Source organism: Xiphophorus maculatus, chromosome 20, assembly GCF_002775205.1.
Source record: "Xiphophorus maculatus strain JP 163 A chromosome 20, X_maculatus-5.0-male, whole genome shotgun sequence".
NCBI classification, from domain to species: domain Eukaryota; kingdom Metazoa; phylum Chordata; class Actinopteri; order Cyprinodontiformes; family Poeciliidae; genus Xiphophorus; species Xiphophorus maculatus.
This window is the reverse complement of record NC_036462.1, coordinates 20990483-21004167: the sequence shown is the minus strand read 5'-3', so window position 1 is coordinate 21004167 and position 13685 is coordinate 20990483. Positions and strand designations below refer to the sequence as shown.

The following is a 13685-nucleotide window of genomic DNA, read 5'->3' as shown; positions in this document are numbered from 1 at the left end:
AAAGTCACGTGGGAAGTCAGCTGATCTGACTGGAAGAAAATTTTAACTCTTTACTGAAGGGGGTTTCTATGTTTCTCTCTTAGATCAAAACCTGGTTAGATGTTGCATGTTTTGTTTCTTTTAATGACTAAAGGACTGTAGAAGGCCCCGGAGATGATAGTGAAGGGAGCTAAGAAGGTCAGCAAAGTTTCACACACTGCTACAAAGCAGTACATGTACGTATGGGGTGCCGTTTGTAAAGTCACACAAAATAAGCAGCAATATTTTTATTTGTTAGCCTGTCATTAGAGGGAAAGAAAGGAGTGCTCATTTTTCAAAGTCTTATTTTCACCGTGCTATTCATACATTTATAAATGTCGTAGTTCCAAAATAAATATTTAATTCACAAGCTAAATATTTACTTTACAAACTAAATGTAGCTTACAAAATAATTATTTAGAGAGGAAGCTACATAGTGTCCAAAGCAAATATTTAACTCCAAATTAAATATTTCTTATTTTAAAACTAAATATATAGTTTCAAAGTAAATATTTATTTTCCAAAATAATTGTTTTCCAAACTATTTATTATTTTCCAAGCATGAAAATAATAAACTATTTAGCTTGCTTGCTAAAAATATCGAGCTTGATAACAAAATTTTAACAAGCTAGATTTAGCTTGTTTGCTAAGCATAGCTAACAAGCTAACATTGTAGCTTGTTGGTTAGCACACCAAACTAATAACAAAATATTTAAGTTGGTAAATAAATATTTTGCTTGCTAACTAAATATTTAGATTGCTTTATAAATTTTTAGATAATATGCAAATTAGCATGCTGACATAAAAAGCCGGTCTCGATGATATAAGCTCCTGCTGTTCACTAGTAGTTTAAATAAAGTTTTTTTAATCATTGATTCTTTTCTTCTCCATATGTCCAGTGTATTAGCTGAAAACATAGAACATTTTAATGTTTTAACTGCTGTACAGATGTTTTGTTATGGATCCACAGCGACTGAACCAAACATGCTACTGTGATCTACAAGAACTTTTCCAGTTCACTCTTAAGTTACTTTAGGTCAAAGTTCTTACACAAGCAATATATTGATTCATTTCCTTCACTAATATGAACTATGCATTTCTCAAAGACCTGTAAGTTTTAAGAAGTTGAAACTTTTTTTTCCCGTTCTATATTTTTTCTGTTCTTTATAGTGTGTTACTTTTAAACACCTATTACTAGTCCCACCAATGAAACAGGATTACAAAATAGTTGTTTTGCTTTGCCACCCAATGTTATTAGGGATCCCCTATCTGGCATCCCGTATAAAAACTCTCTGCAACCGCCCCTGTTTAGACAAACAATTTAGAGCAAATAGACACTGTTTGCCTTATGATAAAATAACAATACACCAATCTTGTGTGTTGGTGATCATAAACACTGATTTATTTGTTTTTTAGTGTTTTTTGACGCTGCTGCGGCTCCGATTTCCACGGGGTAAAATGAAACCACATTTCCCAGCTATCAACACAGCAGGCGCCTAAAAGAAGAAGAAGAGAAAGAAGTGGCAGCAAGCCAGGCAGCTCAGCTCAGTCAGCGCCTGCTGCCCGCCTGCTGCCTCAGCGAACGCAGACACGGAAAGCTGTCAGAAACTGGACTATCGGAGCCGCTGACGGCTGGATCTCAGCACTTGGTCCGGCGGAGAGGACGGACACAGTCATGCTGGCTCTTCTGGTTCGGAGAAAGCTGATCGTCTGAGCTGAGTGCAGCACTACCGAGGTAAAGTTGAGCGCACAACTCTCACAGTTCTGCCATCCTCTCTTCCTACCTCCGATCCTCTCCCCTTCTCTCGCTCTCTCTCTCTCTCAGCGGAGAAAAAAAACACATTTGTTTCTTCCTTACATGGTTATTAAGACTCACAGCTGAAAGCAGATTGCTTTATACGCTCACAAGTAATCCGCAGAGACCAACTTTGACGATAGGAACCATTATGAGTCACGGGCAGCGATTCTAAAAGTTTTAAAGTGAATTGTTCATTTTGGTGCTTGGATAAACAATCACATCAGCCTGATGCGCGACTGTTCCGCCCCTATTGTTCGCTGTAAATTGTTTGGTGAAATTTTATTTCCAACACTGCTCAGTGTCTCTGACATGGTGAAACTAAAGCTTCCTGCAGGGAGCCTCGGTGGGGATGACCTGGTGCAGGTGCAGAAACCTTCCTGGTAGGTGGCTGCAGTCCCCTAAAGCCGCAAAGCAACATCAACAGGTTACTGTAACATTTCCATTTCCAGCCGGTTCTATGCAAATCCAACCAGACAGGCAGGGTTGTGTCAGCTTCCTGGAAAAGCTATGAGTACTGAGTGTTATAACCACGAACTGGTTAGCTTACCATATTTTATTTGGTGGGCTAACACAAAATAATATATAATTGTGAATTGGAAGGACAAATGAATATTTGTTCAATAATTATCTACACTAAAAACCCCAATAATATATATATGTCAAAATGTTTTTTGCTGTTTATGAGATGACTTCTGAAGTGAATTTCATGCATGTGATTTTATTCAGGCGTATTAGTTTAAAGCCCAACAAATAAAACATTTTATTTGCATTTTTTTGCCCTTTGTTTTTATGCTTATGCACAAAGTCCATAGATCCACATAGAATCCCATTAAAAACATTGAAGTTTTGGTTTTAACGTGAGAAAATATGACAGGGGTGTAACTACTTTCACAATACACTGTAGATGAGCCTGATGTTGGTCGAACTTTGTAATAGCTATGCATAAAAAAGTAGCAGATTTTATTATTTATTTTTTCAATTTTATTGTTTATCTTCTTGTCATCTTTTCTAGGTGCTCTGTAATTGGTGTCAATCATGTCGGATAAGATGTCCAGCTTTTTGCATATTGGGGATATTTGCTCCCTGTATGCAGAGGGATCCACCAATGGCTTCATCAGTACTCTGGGGTATGTTTTCTCTAACTGACCACATATTATATATAATGTGTATCAGTCTGCTTTCTACACTTTTCTCTGTTCTTTTGCACCAGAGGTTTGATATTATTAATAAAGATGAAAAGCACACCTTTTTAATTAGTTGTGTAGGGGCAAGAATAAGGACTGTAGGCTGGATAAGCTTCCACCTTTCTCGTCTCTGAAAGTGTGAGGAGGAAGGGAATGTATGGGCATTAGAGGCAAATAATAAAGTTTGTGTTTGAGAATGTAGCAGCAGGATGGCAGGTGTTTAGGGCAAATACTACCAGACAAAACTCTAATCAATCCAGCAGTCTCCCTGGCATCTCATTGTATTGCTCTAACTATTTAATAAATAATATTTAACAATTTTTTGAACAGAAAATGTAGTAAATAAAATATACGTGATATATACTCTATGCACTAGTGGATATAATTCATCCTCAGAAGTTGAAATGTATCTACCATTTGTAATGGAATCAGGACTAACAGCTCAGAGTCCTGGTCCTACCCACGCCCCCTCTGCCGGCTCATGAAAAATGGAACGACCCACTACAAAGACTGAGTCATGATAAAGACACCGTGGCCATTCTTACATGCAGGCACTTCCCACGTAGAGTTATACACACTCTCACGCAGTAAAACCCACTTATCTGAAAAAACTGTCATGAGAGCTTTGGCCAGAAGCCACCCACTCCACAAACAAATCCAACTTCACTGGATTCTTTAGGTCATCTGCCCTCCAGGAATAAGTTATGCAGAGAGGAGAGAAAGCTCTTAATATCACAGTGTTTCCTTCTGAGATGTTTTCAGCATCAAACTGCAGACTGGGTCCTGTGAGACAAGTTAGAAATATTTCATGTTGACCCACCAGCTGGAAAGGTTTGAGATGTTTAGAGGTCATACTAATCTGTTACCAACCACAAACCTCTGAGGTGAATTGTCAAGTTTTACGTGTCAGCAAATCGTCCTCACTTTATATCCAGGCGTCTTCTGCTCGTTCCTTTTCCTTCAAAATACTAAGGAGGAGTTTTTTTCCTTCTGTTGTACACGTTCTGCTAAATGGGATGTGGGGTTTGGCCTCTGTCCCAGCTTGTGTTGTAATAGGCCGAAGATAAATCTGTCACAGAACATTCAAGTCTGCTTATTGGTTTGTTTGTTTTTTGAAAGGAAAGATTGGAAACAAATATATGATTTAAACGGTCAGATGTGGCAGATACTAAACTCAGCAACTGCCTGTTATTGCATTTGCAGATGGCAGGTATAAAACATAGAGACCCATTGAATAAACTTAGAATATTCTTGAAAAGTTAGTTCATTTCAGGAAATTTTTACACTTAGTAAAACACATTATATATATTAATTACACAAAGACGGATGTTTGAAGGCCTTTATTTCTGTTAATGATTATGACTTTCCTCGTACTGTTAAGAAAACACGACATTTAAAATTAGAATATTACATCAAAGCAATAAACTCAAAAAATTATACAGAAATATAGTCTTGCTAAAAAGTAGGTTTTATACCTGCTTAAAAGTGGTCAAAAGGTACTTTTAATCTGACAAATCAACCTCATTGGATATGACTGTAAATGCTCTGTATAAGTGTGTATAGTTAAATCTGGCTTCGACTTACAGATGTTTGGATGCTCTCTGTTAACATTAACCGGTTTTGCAGCTGGACAAAATCTCAAATTGAAATTGTCATTGTAAACTACACTCACCATCCTCTTTATTATGTACACACCTCTAGTGTAGGGTCTTCAGAAATGCCTTCATTTTTGATAACGTAGATTCAACAATGTTCCAGAACAATAGATATATTGACATGATCACATCACACAACTGCTGCATACCTATGACATAACTTTCATGCTGTTCACACAAATTCGCAAAGGTGTTTTGAAAATCCAATAAGCTTTGGTTTAGAGACTGAAAGACTGTTTCTAGGGATGGACCACAGCATACAAAATGGTGTTATCGTAGTATAAATGTACATCTTTCGTAACCGATATCCTCAAATACCTCTAAATGGTAATTCCATTACGTTTAGTAGGATCTAAATGACATTTGGCTGTTTTTTGTCCACTGAAGATGCCAGACAGTTTCTTCTCTGTGTTTATTGAATTTGCACATTATGGAATGTAAGCAGTAACCATTTTAGAAAATTCTGGTGAAAATAACATGGGCAGCAGTCCAAAAACCTCCTGTAAGCACAGAGACCATCAATGTTGACTGCATGTGAACACTAAGATCATCTGTGCAGCCTTCCATTCCTCCAGAGCAGTCACATGCCGATCCTCACACTGTAGCTAAAAATGTCAGGAAGAGTTGCACCAGTCAGAATTTTGTGCCTGATATTCTGATCTCTTTTCTAAAGTTTTTCAATTGGCTCTTTCCTTAACATCTATAATTAAGAACATTATGTGTTTTGTTTTATTTCTCCATGCTGAGTACTAATTAAGAATTGATATTATGAGTGACAGTCCAGCCTTGTTTGAGTGAACAGCTGCTGTAAAATGTGGTTTTTCTATTGTTCTAAGCTAAGGCAAAGGGAAAAATGGTAACAGACTGCCCATTTTATTCTGTCTTTAACGTATTCATTAAGTATTTATTCAGTTAACACAAAGAGCATTTCAAAAATAGCAGTTCCTGGGTGTATTCCCAACCTTATCGCTGAGACTTCCGAAAGCCTCTACATTTCCAAACACGGCATGTTTCATGATAGATAGAGATTAAAACCTGAAATGATTTTAAAAAAAAGAGCAATTTTGCCCTGCTCAGCTTTATTTTTACCTGCTAAAATGTATGCTCTCTCTCACTTTCTTGCAGCCTGAATCAATCAAAGACATGTCTTTTGTCTGTTTTTGGAAAATACAGATTGTATAATATACATTCTCATAACTCTGCCTGATTAAAATTGTGAAAATCTCTCTTGATTAATAATTAGAGCTAGCATTGAGTCTTCACACAGTAACCGCATCTGTCCTGAACAGGGTTGCTGTCGGTGCAACCTGGTAAAACTAGCATATACTTCGTTCACTATGATCCAGACCGACATTGGTATGGGCCAATTAAGATAAAAATTGTCCAACTTGGTCAATAGCTCTCTTTGTATCTCCTAAAACCCCAAAACACAGATTTTCTCTTTTTTGTGGGTCAGCTGTGTATTACACTGTATTATTTGTTTTACTTTTACAGCTTGGTGGATGACCGCTGCGTTGTCCAGCCTGATGCCGGGGACCTCAGTAATCCCCCAAAGAAGTTCAGAGGTAAGAAGCAGTCGACTGCCTTTGTATTCTCTGGTGTTATAACCCTGACTGCAGTCTGTTAAGACTGCAGAGTGTGTTGGAGACAATGCTGAATGTGTTGTGCTGTGTCTCTTTGGTGATGGCCACAATGTCTCTGCCCACTGGACTTCAAACAGACCTGCCTTTGTCAGTGTTAATGATGTGACTGCGCGTGTGTGTGTGTTGGTGTGCGGAGTGGGGTGGGCGTGTGTGTGTGCACGTATATGTGCCAACATATTTGTGCATGTGTTCATTCCCTGCATGTGTACTTGCTTACACATGTCTGTCCAAGTAAGGCCAGATAGGGAGAATCAGCACTGATGGTGATTAGTTGAAACAACAAAGCTGCTATATTTGTAAAAGCCTTGAGTTGATACTTTTCCTGAACTTCCTATTAATATACAGGAAGTAAAGCTTGTGACCCACATTTCTCAGACTGGAAACGTCACTCAATAGAGGCATGGCACAGTGTCCTACTATGAGCGTATGGAGTTACGACAACACAGGAGAACTGCAGCAGAGCAGCTTTTTCCATAAATACTTTACTGTGCAAAATCTTTAGACCACAATCTCCTTCTTTATTTTTAATTTGCTTCCAAGGACCCAGTGTCATAAGCTCTAGAAAATGGTTGTCGTCAGTAGACCTTTTTTCTCAATCTTATTTCTCACACATTTTCTATCAAGGACTCTAAAATTGCACTTTATTTATTAGATTAAAATTTTGTGGCTAATTTCTGATCTCTGGTCTTTGTGAAGCTTTGACCCGCTTCTGATTTTGACCAATTCTGGTTTCGCTTAGAGACAGATAAAATACAAGAACACCATTCAGAAAATGTTTTTCTTCTCTTGTTCCCATGAGCAGTCGTTACTTATTTGGAGTGTGTGTGCATAACAGAGGAATCACCGGAAATGGGGTTTTACTAATAAAAATTAAGAGTAATTTTGCACAACTTATATTGCTGCATCAAACTAGGTTTTGATACGCTTGATTTTTGTCACTGTTGGAGACAGATGATGTAATCAAGTCCCTTTTTAGGTTCAGGCTGCTTTGGTTTTGTTGTGAACAGTTCTTGCAGAAGAGTAAGTCTCGTACAAATATGTAGAAGAAAACTGAAGAATATGCTTTAAAGTTTTCTCTCTCAGGTCAGCATGTTACTTTACACACACCCTTGAAATGTCTTCTTTTGGCACAAGCAACATTGGGTCAAAGCAACTTAATATACAGACTAATCAGATTTTGCCTGATTGGTGCCTGCTGACTATAAAAGTAATTTGGTTTAGTCTTATTTCATTTAAATATGTAAAATATAACAGTTTGGTTGTTTTTATTCATAGAAGCTTTTTTCAACAGTCTGAAAACAACTTTTGAAAGGACTCTTTGAAAAGCATCTATGTACTCCTAATACTAATTCCTTACTTGAGAACCAGTGCCATAGAAAATGTATTTCTAGTCTAGGGCAGCAACTAACAATTATTTTACTAATCAATTTATCGTGATGAATAATTGATTAATCAGATTAAAAAATTTAACATTCTGCAGATTAAGATGATGCATATTAAACAAATAATTTCCTTTTTGAAACAAGAAAATAAATATTTGATTGCTTAAAATGCAACAAAATGCATTACATACTGTAAGTCTGCACCTCATCATTTGTAGCAGAGGATGCATCTGCAGCTAAAAACTTTAAATATTGGAAATCCCAATCTGCTTGAGTTAGCATCGATACAGTGTAAGACTAATCTGTTGACTATTGTTTGGAATAACCAATTGGATAGCAAAAGGTGTTTAATAGGAGTTAATAGGAGTGTTGCAGGTTTACTGATTTGTTGAATCTCAAGAGGCTTTTTAGGTCCAGTCAAACTGAAAATCTTTAATTTTCTGTCAACAGCTAATTTCTCTGTACTGTATATCAAAAGTTTTGTGTCATTTATAAATTCAGCTAAAGCTGTGGGAAAAAGTGGTATGTCCAATAAAGAGCCAAGGACCACATTTTAAATGTGTTTCTGACTTGAATTGAAGAGCATTTTAAGGAAGAAAAAAAACTTCTAACTAAAAATGATTAGCTTATGAACAACATAAGGAATAAAAAGCAGCACAGATTCAAAGGAAAAAATCAATTGAAAACAAGGATAAAATTTTATCAAGATTATTTTACAAGTTTAAAATAACATTGACTTGTTGAAAGTAAAACTTTAAATAACAAGAGGTAGAATACAGTCAAAGGTTTTCCAAATAAGTTGGGTTTTGATGCATCAAAAAGGAAATGTATGAGGAAACTCCTAAATAAATATAATTTGCATGAGGAAATGATTATACAAAATGTATGCACTGTACATAACACTCCATGTTTAAAGGGAATTATTTACCTACAGTGTTTGCATACTTACAATCTTTGTAATGCTTTTCTTTTATAAACCAGAACATCTGTTGCTGCTACAGATTTTGTCACACATCTACATTAGTTGCCATAGATATTTCATTTCCATTACTGCACTTGTTATTTTTAAAGCTGTGGCATTAAGAATTAGTTACTTATACATTTTACATACGTTGTATAACTACTGTTGTACCAGTGTCTTCTAACAAATGCGTATTCAGTTTAAAGTAGCTGAAATAAAGTGAGTTGAAACATGTTTATTCCCACCAAACAAAACCAATTTCTCTCTTGATTCATACAACAGGCTGCAAGTTGCCAGCACAGTAACGTGGGCTGTTGACTAATTAAAGAGCAGATTACACGTGGGTGTCACGTCCTGTGAGGAATCCTAAAATAGTCAAAATGGTGCTAACCTTGAAAGGAAACTGTACATGTGGGCATCCATTTAAATATTTATTATGAGAATCCATCCTGTTTCTGTGTAAACAACATTTATTGGCTGAGAAACAACCTTTTAATTGCTAGTTTAAAGTGGTAACTATAATAGCTATATATATAAATTTTTATTAATACATTCTTACAGATCATTGAGAAATTTTTTTGTCTTGGAAATGGCATTCTACATTTTTTAGAAACAACAATAACCTGAGTAAATGCAAAATGTTTAATGAAGATTTTTTTCAATAAGCATAAAAAAGGTTTCCAAACCAACCTGTTGTCATGATATGCTTAACCACAATGTTTTGATTTAGTTTCACTGGCCACACCCAGACCTGATTACTAACAGAGCTGTAGAATTGAGAATAATTAAATATAACTGGTTTGACAAGAAGCAAACTCAATTTAAAAAAAAAGCTACGCATCATGCTCTAATCTAAAGAAATTCAAGAACAGATGAGAAAGGTAATTGACATTTATCTGAATTTAGAACAGTCACGGTGAGCGCCTTGTGCTTGGTTACTTGTTGCTCTTTGGTCAGTGTTTATAGTTGAGCGTTGTTTACCATCAGTGCATTGCCTCAATTGCTATGTTTAATGGTGCAGACAGTGGTGATTTCTGACATGAATGATATGGGCAAATGCCCAGGGCATTATCTTTTTAGATAAGCAGAACAAAGAGTTTGTTCTGGTTTTAATATTGGTTAAATTTATTTCAGCTCTAAGTATTTAATATCTAGGTGTTTTTATGGGAATGTGAATCTTTCAGATCAATTTGATTAGCAATTTTGATCATATTTCACATTTTATTGTGTCATGTAGCACGGGGCGCTGGTCTTGGTCTTGACTTGGTCTTGGACTCTAAAAGTCTTGGTCTTGTCTCGATACACTCTGGTCTTGGTCTTGTCTTGGTCTCGGGTTAGGTGGTCTTGACTGCAACACAGCCTACAGCCACTGCGAGCAATGCTGTGTTCAGACCAAACGCGGGTTGAGCGTCAGGGGGGTCAGGGGCGTCTGGTTTACATGCAAAGTCAATGTGGACGTGAGAAGTCTCACAGATCTAGTGCAATTTTGATGCTCAAAATCACAGTGCACAAACATCAGAGCAGAGGTGTGGGATGCATTTTGAAGCGTGTTTGGTCTGCATGCAGCATATGAAGACCAAATAAGAAAAAAAAATAAAACAGAAGAAAATTATTTTAAATTGGGATTTCAATGCTCTGGATCTGAAGATGTGTCACTGCCACAGTAGTTACGCTTCCAGCCAATGTGAAATATTAAGTTGTTAACAGGTGTCACTTTATTAACAGGGTTTGGCTGTTGGCACGTAATTGTTTGCTTCAGCTGTAGTAGAAAGACTATATTAGCAGCTGCAGCTCATGTGTGGCCTGAGCAGTTAGACGTGACCCACTCAGGCTCATCAATCCTTCAGACAGTCTGGTGAGAGTGACCTGGGCATATAGAAGCATATCAAACACAGAGGAAGTGAGCTAGCTTTAGCCTGGCGCTTCAGAAAACTTCCCTCTACGCAAAGATCTTCAGCTGCAGTGAGATGCCTGGTTACTGAAGATATTTTATGAAGCTGCTCATGTCTTCCAAGACTTGTTAGAACATAAAATTCAAATTTCATTAATACATAAAAGTTCTTATTTTAATTTTACAAAGAACACAATCTAATTTTCATTTTTCCCCTTTTCTAGTAGCTGCATAAAATAACTTTAACATGAGAGCATTTCAGCTTTGTTATTGGTATTTAACTTTGAAATTAACTTTGAAATTAAAATATAGCTAGCAAAAAGTCAAGAGACCCTTGACCTGATATCAAGGGTCTCTAAATTCTTATGTAAAACTTAATTTCCTATTGTTCTGAATATGAGTAGACTAAATTGAACAAATGGGTACAAATTGGCTCAAAATATTCCATCACTAAGTGAAACACAGACTGTTTTGAAGCCTTTATTTCTTAGTTATGAGGATTTTCTGCATGTAGCTAATAAAAACATGACACTTAATAAAAACATGACAGCTAATAAAAACAGCAGTCATGTTGTTTTGATGAGACTCGTTTTGATGACACGAGCCTCATCAAAACATTAAAATTTATTAAATAAGTGATAAATAAATAATACATTTATTAAATAAACCCAGCTTTGTGAGTTTGCTAAAGTCACCCTATCATAAAAAAGTCGCATGTTTTTTTGCCACATTTATGGGCTTCAGCTTCTTATTTAGAAAGCTGATGGCGCAGCAGGTGAAAACAGCCATTAAATGCCACACAAACATTCAGTCTTCTAATTTGGGTAAAGGTTCTAAATAATACTTGACTTGCTTTCAGTCCTTTATCTTGAGTTTAAAGTATGTCCATGTGGGTATACTAACACTTTGTATTTAGAGTCATATCTACTATTTGCGAAGTGTGTCACTTAAAAAAAGAGCTGCGAACTGAAAGCTCTTCATCTTCTCTATGATGTTCAAGGAGATGCTATCTGTCCCTTGGAGACAATCGCTGCCATCACAGTAAATCCAGACTGGCACCTTTCAGCTCTGAGTGGAGCTGTCAAGTTTACTTTGTGGACCAAACTTCAACAGAGATCCTACCGAAGCATCTCAGCCCCTCAGATAAGTGTATTACAAAGTAGTTCAGTCGTGTATTTGTACAGTCTTGTGAAAAAGTATTTTGCCACCTACAGGTTTTTACTGTTTGTGTGTATTTTTGTCACACCAGAATTTTTCAGATTGTTAAATAAATGTTAATGTAACCAAAGAAACCTGACAACATAATAGTAATCAATTATTTTGTTTAAAATAAAGAAATAGCTTAAATAGAACCACTCTGACAACATGAAATAGGCTAGAAGATCTCAAAACATAGAGTTACAGTATATACACATCTGAAACATATTTAGTGATATTCTTTGTCCAGAAAGGTCACACAACTATCTCTAAGACATTTTGGGACTTCATGAGAGACAAACGGAGAAAACATTGAGCAGTAGAAAATCTTCCCTACAGTCTCACATTGATGAGTTATCAAGGAGGTCATGCAGAGCTCATTTACCTTGGTTAAGGTTAGAGTTCATGATTCAACAATAAGAAAGACACAGGGTAAAAAAAATGCCTCTATGGGACAGTTCAATGAGGCAACACTTGCTGAACAATAGGAAAACAAATGCCAATCTCACATTTGACAGAAAACAGCTCGATGGTCCCAAAGATTATTATTTGTGAACTTGGGAGACAAAAGTGAAATGCTTAGGAAGGTGTGCATTCTGCTACATCTATTGTTGAACATACATTTTTACTGAATTTAATTTTATTTTCTATTTTGTCATCTATCTACTTGTGATGTTGTGTTTGTTGTGAAGGACTTTGGTCAGCTGAGGCTGTTGTAACTGTGTTGTACAAATAAACTTTGACTTGACTGCACAACATATCAGAAAAAGAGCCTCACACCGAAAGAAAATCCTGAAGGAGGATATCAGGCTGTCATGTCATCACACTGAAAATATGATGAGAATCTTCACAAAAATGTATTGTGTTTTCTTTTATCCACACTCTTTTCTACCAGATGTTATGAAGTTCAACCAGAGGTTTATGTGATCTTGCTGATAGAGAAGCATGCAAACCAGACTGCAGTCAGACTTCCACTCTAGTAGAGAAACTATAATTGTTTGTAAGTCTAGTGGCAGCTTAGTTAGATGTAGAAATTATTTCACTAATTAGGATGTGCATATTCTCTTAATCATGATTCATTTTAAAAGGTTTGGCAGAAACACACAACATTCCCAAAGATCGTAGCTTTTACAATAAGTTTGAAGGTTTTTTAAAGTTCGTAGACTACTTTGATCTTTTGGTTATATCTTCATGTGTGAAGATAAAATGTGTTTTAAAAATACAAACAAATAAGATGACAACTAAGCAAAATTTCCAGAGTGATGTCATTAAATGAAGAAGCAAGCTATAACAAATGTATGACAACCATGATTCTTAAAAAGAAAAAAATACATATATATATGTGCATGTGTTCCTCAAATGAAAACCTCTAACCAACATTTCATAAAAGAATGTCTGCAATACCAAATGTTCATGCATTCAGGCACAAGCTGCATGGGACCTGCATGTGTTGGCATGTCTCTACTGCAAACCAGTACATCTAGGGATAAATATTGCAATGCTGTGCGAAGGCTTCTACTCTATTTTTATTTGAGTTTAACTGAGAGATGCAGTACTATAATACTTCATTGAGTTAACTGAGGTTCAGTGAGTCACAATCCTCAAACTGTCCAAATTCTTTCTGTGCTTTAAATATAAGCAGTGATTTTGTTTGTTTTTTTGCAGCATGTCAACATAATACATGCATCAGATTCTGTCGCTCGTCGTGTTTTTCAGATCCAGTGTCTTCGCTTTCTCTGCTGTTGTCTTTTCTTTGTTTCCCATCATTATGTCACACTTGTTCTTCAATCCTGTATCACCCTTTATAGTTCATAGACACTGCATATTTGTAACATGCAAATCTGCAGCAAACATGCTGTACATGCTGTTTGTTGGAGTTGAAAAGCTCCTTTACGGTATTGGCTAGTCCTGACCTGATTAGCTCATTTTAGATGAGAGTCTTGTAGGGAAACAGAA

At 36.3% G+C, this 13685-nt stretch overlaps 1 protein-coding gene across 7 annotated transcripts in view; it reads left to right on the top strand.

Annotated features, from left to right (window-relative positions):
• The first annotated feature begins 1550 nt into the window (after window positions 1–1550).
• Window positions 1551–13685, top strand: part of LOC102217419 (inositol 1,4,5-trisphosphate receptor type 1-like) — an 84452-nt gene continuing 72317 nt past the window's right edge. For all 7 annotated transcript variants that reach the window (XM_023324873.1, XM_023324870.1, XM_023324872.1 and 4 more), the window contains exons 1-3: window positions 1551–1753; window positions 2829–2943; window positions 6150–6220. In XM_023324873.1, coding sequence (XP_023180641.1) covers window positions 2852–2943; window positions 6150–6220 — 163 coding nt within the window. In that variant the 5' untranslated portion in view covers window positions 1551–1753; window positions 2829–2851. The remainder of the gene's footprint in view (window positions 1754–2828; window positions 2944–6149; window positions 6221–13685) is intronic.